The sequence below is a fragment of the Mastomys coucha genome, unplaced genomic scaffold, assembly GCF_008632895.1.
Source record: "Mastomys coucha isolate ucsf_1 unplaced genomic scaffold, UCSF_Mcou_1 pScaffold21, whole genome shotgun sequence".
Lineage (NCBI taxonomy): Eukaryota > Metazoa > Chordata > Mammalia > Rodentia > Muridae > Mastomys > Mastomys coucha.
The window spans coordinates 120,169,648-120,177,550 of NW_022196904.1; the positions used below are offsets into that span (position 1 = coordinate 120,169,648).

Consider the following 7,903-nt stretch of genomic DNA (forward strand, 5'->3'; position numbering starts at 1 on the left):
CCATAACCCTGGCTAGCCCAGAGTTTGTTGGCAATTCAATTGGCCCAATGCCTATGAGGTGTCCCAAGAATGAGACTGGCTTTAAGTCTCACTTAAGCCATATTCCTTCCTGAGATTCCACCATGTTTATATGTGGGTCTGCTGTGTGGGGAGAGGTCAAATTTTTTCATATGTGAGACCTTATGAAGGTTACTCAGAAGCCGATGGCCTGCTACAGTGGATTAATATCTTGATATCTTCATTCTAATGCTGGCATTGCGTCAACTCTTGAAGGCACTTTGTCCAAGAGCCATGGCTCTTTTAAAGTAATTTAAACCTATGTTTTATGTTTGTGTCTCATTTAAAGGGGACAGTTTAGAGTCATTTCCAAAACAGCAATAAAACAAACAAAACAAAACCAAAAAAAAAAAAAAACTAATGAGCATGGTTATACACACAATTACAACTACACATATACACAACACAAGCGACTACATAAATATACACACACACACCTATGCATATAAGCACACACACTAGTCTACCACTCATGATGCTGAGCTTGTAGGATCTTGTGTTTCAGTCTAGCCTAGAGTACTTCCAGAGATACTGAACCAAAAAAGCATTCCCATCCAAAAATGAGGTAAATTGGCACTCCACACATTTGATAGTGAATGTTACATTGGTCTATCAGCAAGTGTAATTAGGTAAGAACAATTAATTACATGTGTACATGTCAGAAATATTTTTGTAATGGTTCTCTAGAACTCAGTGCAAGTTATATGAAGGCAAGTTAGAACTAGGGTCTGTAGGCTAATAACACTTTCTATAAAAAATAGCCTTTAGACTTGGAGAACTCAAGACTACATAGATTACTCACTAGTGTCAAGTCACATAGCATTACCCAGTACAGACCTTGAATCACACCCCATCAGCACGTTCACTGCACATGTAGGTCTTGGTTTTTCTCAATGGAGACTTAACATCATGTTTCTCATTTTTCTCCCTCACCTGTATCTGGACGTGCAGAGCCCACTACAGTTCCTTCTACCACACCAAGAGGTAACAAAAGATTGTGTAACTCTCTCTCTGAAGGTCATGATGCCAGTTTATTCTCAACATTGACTTTCCTGAGGCACTTAAGGGGATAGGGCTGTGTGTGTGTGCTGTGAAGTCTTAGAGAAGTTGGGGATGCCTCCTGATCCTGAGCGCTTTCCTCCACTGGGCACCTTGTCACTGCCCATTTCTCTGTGTGTGAAGGGGTCAGTCAGCTTGCTATGGCTGGCCATTCCCCTCTCTCTGTATGTAGAAGTCTGTATTGGAGTGGGTCCCAGAATTCCATTGGCTCTAAATTTAGTGCTATGTCAGAAGAGATTCTGGGGATAGAAGGATCAATATAAGACAATCTTCCAGAGACGTTGGATGACAAAATGAGACTGATGAGTTCTTATAAGATGCCATTCATATTCACTTCAAATGTGTGCCCAGTTGAGAAAGCTTAGTCCTAGTGCAAACCATGTACAGACATTTGTCTTGTTTAAACATCTTGGGTTGAACCTTGACTTCAATGAAAAGTTCACATCAGTATTCTTGGTGAACAGCCGTGACAGAACTTTTCACTTACCTCTACTGTGGTATCATTACAGAGAGTGAGGTCATGGAGGTAGTCATGAGACTAAGATCAATGGGGAACAGCAGCTTCTTCAGGTTTATAATTTTATATTGGTCCTGAAAGCAGTTCTGATGCAAACTCTTACCTTGTGTGTGTAAGCAGTTGTGCAAGCCTGTGCCAGGGACGCATGAGCTTCAGTTGTGACTGGAAGCTATTGGCCTGCCCCTGTGGCCTGTCATAGACTAACCTGTTCCACTGTCTCCTTCACTGCTGGCAGGTGTGGGTCAGGGTGGAGATGGCAGGTGTGCATGTGCAGTTTGTTTGTGAGGAGTTGGGAGGGTCTGCATCCTCTCTCTCCTTGAAACACACTTGACTCTATAGTGCATGGCACTCAGAGCCTTAGGTCCAGGGTGGGGTAGGTGTCTTGTCACCATCTAGGGTAGATTCAACCCATGCCAACACAGTTTGCAGAAACCTAGGCATCCTGGTTACAGATTCAGCCCTCATGTCTAGAACTGATGTAATGACATTGTAGTGAGAGTTCACAGGCAAAGTGGGAGGGGTAAAGGTCTTTTCAGGACAGTGTGATCAAGATGTAGCAGCAGGAGGTGCTCACATCCCATATTGCTTTAAAGTTTATGAGTGAGCTGCCCACAAAGTGTACAAGCTGCCTCATCCACACAGGACCCACCAAGGAGAACCCACCATGTCTTTCCAGGAACAGACTCTGGTTTGGCTCTGAGGCTCGTGAATGGAGGAGACAGGTGTCAGGGTCGCTTGGAGATCCTTTACCAGGGTTCCTGGGGCACCGTGTGTGACGACAGCTGGGATACCAAGGATGCCAATGTGGTGTGCAGGCAGCTGGGCTGTGGCTGGGCCGTGTCTGCCCCAGGAAATGCCCAGTTTGGACAGGGCTCTGGGCCCATTGTCCTGGATGATGTGGCCTGTACAGGACATGAGTCCTATCTGTGGAGCTGCTCCCACCGAGGCTGGCTCTCTCATAACTGTGGACACCATGAAGATGCCGGAGTTATCTGTTCAGGTAAGACTCAAAAGCCATCAGATATTGTTTTTAAGAATGACCTTATAGAGGTCCCTGAATTCTGTTCTCAATGTTGTATTTGGGTTTCTTCAATAGTGGGACTCATTGTGCATTGTTGAAATTTTATCACTCAGGGAACTGTCCAAAACTTTCACAGCTATCTTGGAACTCTAGATTTCCCTTGGTGCAGAGGTAGGTCCCCAACTCGAGAAATACTGGTGTCTTCATATGTTCCCTCTTGCCATGTGCCCCTTGAAAGTTCCTAGGTACTGGTTTGAAGATTTAGCATCCAACAACTCATATGTAAAAACTATAATCCGTTATCTTACCTGAGGAACATCCTTTTTACTCCACTTCTTGTGGTCCCTGACATCATCCACAGAGATAGGGCCTTTGCAGGACACGTGTGTTACAGCTCTCCACTTTCTTATGTTTCATTGCCATTTGTCACTAGCCATAATCATCTTAGGTTAGCCGAGTAGCTAACCTAAAGCCAATGACTCACTGACTAACACAGGTAGAAATCCGGATGACAGTGTAGGGTATAGTCATCACAGGGTGGTGATATATTTTGTGCTCATGAATTAGCCATGAAGAACCCATATTGGAACAGTGAATCAAGGCGGAGCACATGTTTTCAACAGTATCCTCCTAACATGAGGGTTGTCAGTAGGTCTTCAACAGCTCATCACTGAGACTAATTTTGGATGATTACCTTCACGGTCATGCAAAGAAGTTTGTAGCCTGTTCTAGCAGTAGTCATTACTTTCTTACTCCAGATAACGACTTATGGGTACTGAGGTCCAGACTTTGGCAATAGGGTGCAGGATGGATTTCTGTGAGTGTATCTAGGTTTCTGGGTACAGTGGTTATATGCAGAACAACAGTTCTTTTTGTAAAACCACAAACTCTGTTTCGCCCGTTACTCTAAGTGGGGTCCTGTGCTCTTTGTCTAACCTATCTCCCTTCTTACAGATGCCCAAACCCAGAGTACACCCTGGCCAGGTGAGTCTTGGCAGCTTTATATGGAAGATCTTTGTTCTTGGGAATCCAATTTTGGGGGCTCATACTCTTCTTTTGCCACTTTTCATATTCAGGAGGCACTTTCTTATCTCCAACCCAAGTTTGCATCAAATATTTGGGTAGAGTAGTGATTGAGACACTTGCAACTGAAATAAAAAGCCACTCATGCAAGAGGCTTTGGCCCTTTTATATTCAAGACCTGTCTGCAAATTGATGTGGACATTCTTTGGCCTCCTGAAACTATCAGCATTATCCAAGTCATTCTCTTCTATTTCTGCAAAATCAGTATTTCTGCATGGTCATCTCCCCTCCAGCCCATATGTACTTCATGGTCACCTCCCCACCAGCCCACATGTACTTCATGGTCACCTCCCCACCAGCCCACATGTACTTCATGGTCACCTTCCCACCAATACACATGTGCTGCATGGTCAGGTCCTCACCAGCCCATATGTGCTGCATGGTCTATCCTCATGCCATGTGAGATGGATTGAGAGGCAAGGAATGTTTTGTGATTCTAGTCACCAGGAAAGTCAGTTCTTTTATGTTCTACACTGTGTTGCCTTTGGCCTTTTGGCTCTTTCTCCACTGCTTATCTAAATCCAGGAGATGGTGTCACATGTACCTGTTCCATACTTGCATCCCCAAATGCACAGGCAGAGCTTCTTAGAGAAAAGAATGTCTCAGTTTGAGAGAGGTGGCAGAACATCTCGAGGTCCTTTGGGCTTTGTTCTTTGGCTGAGTATCTGGATTGGATCCCTGTGCACAAGTCACAGTGCAGCTCTTGAATGGATTTCACACTGTGTGGAGTACATCTTTTTGTGTCCATTTATCTCCTAATCTTACTTTTTGTTGTCACTTTCAGACACTACTACTACCCCAGAAACTACAACAGGTAATGCATCTTCTTACCATGGTTTGGCTCCCTGTGCATCTCAGATTGAAACCTTGACTGGTTAATAAGAGATTAAGATGAAGGGGTTGCCTGCCTTGCTTATGATCCTTTGTGTTTAGTCATATAGAAAGCAGTTTCCCAAGTTGTTGGTAGGCTGTTGGTAGAGATCCCTATTCTATTCACAGCTACAGCAAACAGCTACAGAGGTGGGACTCTTTCATACTCTGTCTGCCCCAGAACCTTCAACATTCTCCATTAAGTACAAAGGCAGCATCTGCTGACCTCACATCACCTTCTGCTTGTCTCAGTAGAATCACAGACTTGCAGCACTTAGGCAACTTTGCTAAACTTCACTTTCCTGTAGAATCATTTGCTATGGTGGTCCTTTCCTTTGACATTTGTCTGGAAAGCATCATCTTTTGCAAGAGTCATGTGGCAAGTGACAGCAGAGACTGTTCTTGTCATGCTCCTAAAGTATAGATGGCATGATTCTTTTACCAAGCAACTGCCATTCAGGACAATACTGTCATTGTCCTAGGGCCTAGGGTCACCTCACTGATATTGTAATGAACATATGAGAGCATGGTCAGTGCCACGTGCCCTTGAGAAAAGGCTCTCTGTTTCTCAGGCACAATGCTTCTGTGCCCAATGTTTCCATATTGCTAGTACAGGGATCTTGACTACACTTTGATGCATAGGCCTTCATTCTAATCTAGCTTTGTTTTCTCTCCAGATTTGTTGACTACAACTATTTATTATGGTAAGTTTGGGATAAGACCAAAGCATAGCTTTCAGCATTTCAACCAAGAGGTTAGAGAAAGACAGGAATTCTGGAATCTTCTTGAAGTGTGTACTTGAGCACAGATCACAAAGACAAGGAGAAAGAATGGAATTAGAAAGAGGACCTATCTTCCCTGTGTACATCCTTAGTGATCCAAAACACTCTACCATTTATTTACTCCATCCAGAACTAATGAACAGATTTAGTCTGAGCCCTGAGAATCCAATAATGGGGTTATACTCATGACCAGGGCTAAGGTCTTAAATATGAGCCCTTGGGTGACACTTCCTGTTCCATTCAGTATTCTGTTGGCCCCAGAACCTTTAGCATTCCCCATGAAGGAAGATCCCATTGAACCAACCTCACCCTATGCTTGACTCAGAGGGATGTAAGAGTTGCAGCACTTAACCATTTTGCTGAACTTCACACTCCTGGAGAAACCATTTGCAATGGAGGCCCTTTCCTATGTGATTTATCTAGAAACCATTGTATTTTTCAAGAGTCACGAGACACTGGACAACAGAGGCTCTTCCTGTCAGGTTCTTAAGGTATAGACGACATGATTCTTTTCCCAAGCAACTGTCATTCAGGACAAAGTTATACTTTCCCCGGGTCTCAGGGACACATTCTTCACACTATGATAGACACATGACAGCACAGTCAGGGCCACCACATGCTCTCAAGAGAAGGACTTTGTTATTCTCAGACACAGTGCTTCTGTGTCTAATGTTTTCTATTTCCAATCATGGGTGCCTTGACAGAACATTGACTGCACAGACCTTCCCTCTAATCCAGCTCTGTTTCTCTCTCCAGATTGGTTTACTACAACATATCCTTCCATTGGTAAGTCTGGGAGGAGGCCAAAGCATAGCTTTCAGTTTCTTTACTAAGAGATTGGAGAGAGACAGGAATTCTGGAATCTTCTTGAAGTCTTTGCTGGAGTACAGCTCAGAAAGAGAAGGAGAAGGAAGGGAATAAGGAAGAGGGCCTATCTTCCTGGTGTACATCAACATTGATCCACTCTGTCCACAAAAATCTATCTTCTATGTACTCCATCCCAGAATTAATGAATAGATTTGGAAAGAGCTCCCAGGATGCAATCATGGGGTTGGACTCTCGAGTGGGACACAACGTCTTCAATATGAGCCCTTGGTTGACATTTCCTAATCATTCAGAACACCATGGCACTAACAAAAGAGCAAGATTTGGGATTTTGTAAGTCAGAATAGCAGAAATAGGTACTGAGTCTAGAGATCCTCTCTCTTCATCAGAAGGACTGACACCCATATCTGCAAACACATGCATACCTGAAATAACCTCTGGGATAGGTGTCAATTACACCTGGATACTTTGTGTCCAGGTGGCAGAAACTCTACACCACTGGTCTAAGAGATTGGTACCCACAACCATCTGTCAGCCAGTGAGCCAAAGAGACTCAAGGAAAGATTTTCCCCACAATCATTGAGGACACCGTGCTGTGGCTTTGATGGAACTCTCCTAAGGACTGCCATTTTCCATCCACCCATCCATTAAAAAACTTGCACCTACTCCCACAAAAAAAAAGCCACAAGGAGGGGATCCTGCATGTTCTCAGAATGTGACCAGGGCTGGGAATGGCTTGTGGCAATTCCTGTCTCTGGTTCTGCATCAGAGAACCTTAAGCCTAATTCTCTCACTGCACCTTGATGTTGGTGTATGTTTGTACAGCTTTTCAGGCACTAAGGTGGAGTCTGTGTTCATGACAATAAATGCCTCCAGATCTGTACCTCATGGCCAGCATGGGGAGAGATGTGCCAAGAGACCTGAATGGTCAAATGTAAGGACTTGCTCTTTACTTATTGTAGTCACCCATAATTCACTGGACAGACACGAACTATAGGCTCCATCCTGTAAACATATGCAGACCCAGATCTCCTTGTGAAGTACGAAAGAATATGGATCCTTAATGCCCCAGGGCTAGCACCTTCCTGGCAGTGTGTGTGGTCACACCCTTGCTCTGAGGCAGGAGATGAGTACAACTCAGTCTGGTGTGCTCAGTGTGATGCACAAAGGACCAGGACCAAGTAACTTATATTCAAAGTTCTTACATGGCTTCTTTTTCTCACAGATACTTCAACACCATTCCCGACCATAGCTGGTGAGTCATGATCTCCTACAACTCCTCTCTATCCGGTCCATCCCTATTCTGAACACAGCCATGTCCACCAGCCACAGCAGGGGTGGGACCCCAGTATTCTGTCTGCCTCAGGACCTTCAGCTCTCTCCATATAGTAGTACAAAGGCAGCATGTGTTGAGCCCACACCACTCTCTGCTTGACTCAGTGGGATCTAAAACTTGGAGCACTTAATCCATTTTGCTAAACTTTACTCTCCTGGTGAAATCACTTCCTACAGATGTCTTTTCCTATGTAATTCATTCAGAGACCACATGCTCTCAAAAAGGATGTTGTTACTCTTAGCCACAGTGCTTCTGTGTTCAGTGTTTTCCACGTCCAACCATGAGTGCCTCAACAGAATCTTGATGCACAGACCTTTCTCTAATCTAGCTCTGTTTTCCTCTGCAGATTGGTG

General features: G+C 44.2%; 1 protein-coding gene across 1 annotated transcript in view; it reads left to right on the top strand.

The window, feature by feature from the left end:
• Dmbt1 (deleted in malignant brain tumors 1) overlaps positions 1 to 7,903 on the top strand; it is a 70,256-nt gene that overhangs the window by 48,216 nt on the left and 14,137 nt on the right. Inside the window, exons 5-9 of the mRNA XM_031384947.1 lie at positions 2,310 to 2,633; positions 3,609 to 3,638; positions 4,522 to 4,551; positions 5,285 to 5,311; positions 6,146 to 6,175. Of these exons, the coding sequence (XP_031240807.1) occupies positions 2,310 to 2,633; positions 3,609 to 3,638; positions 4,522 to 4,551; positions 5,285 to 5,311; positions 6,146 to 6,175 (441 nt within the window). The remainder of the gene's footprint in view (positions 1 to 2,309; positions 2,634 to 3,608; positions 3,639 to 4,521; positions 4,552 to 5,284; positions 5,312 to 6,145; positions 6,176 to 7,903) is intronic.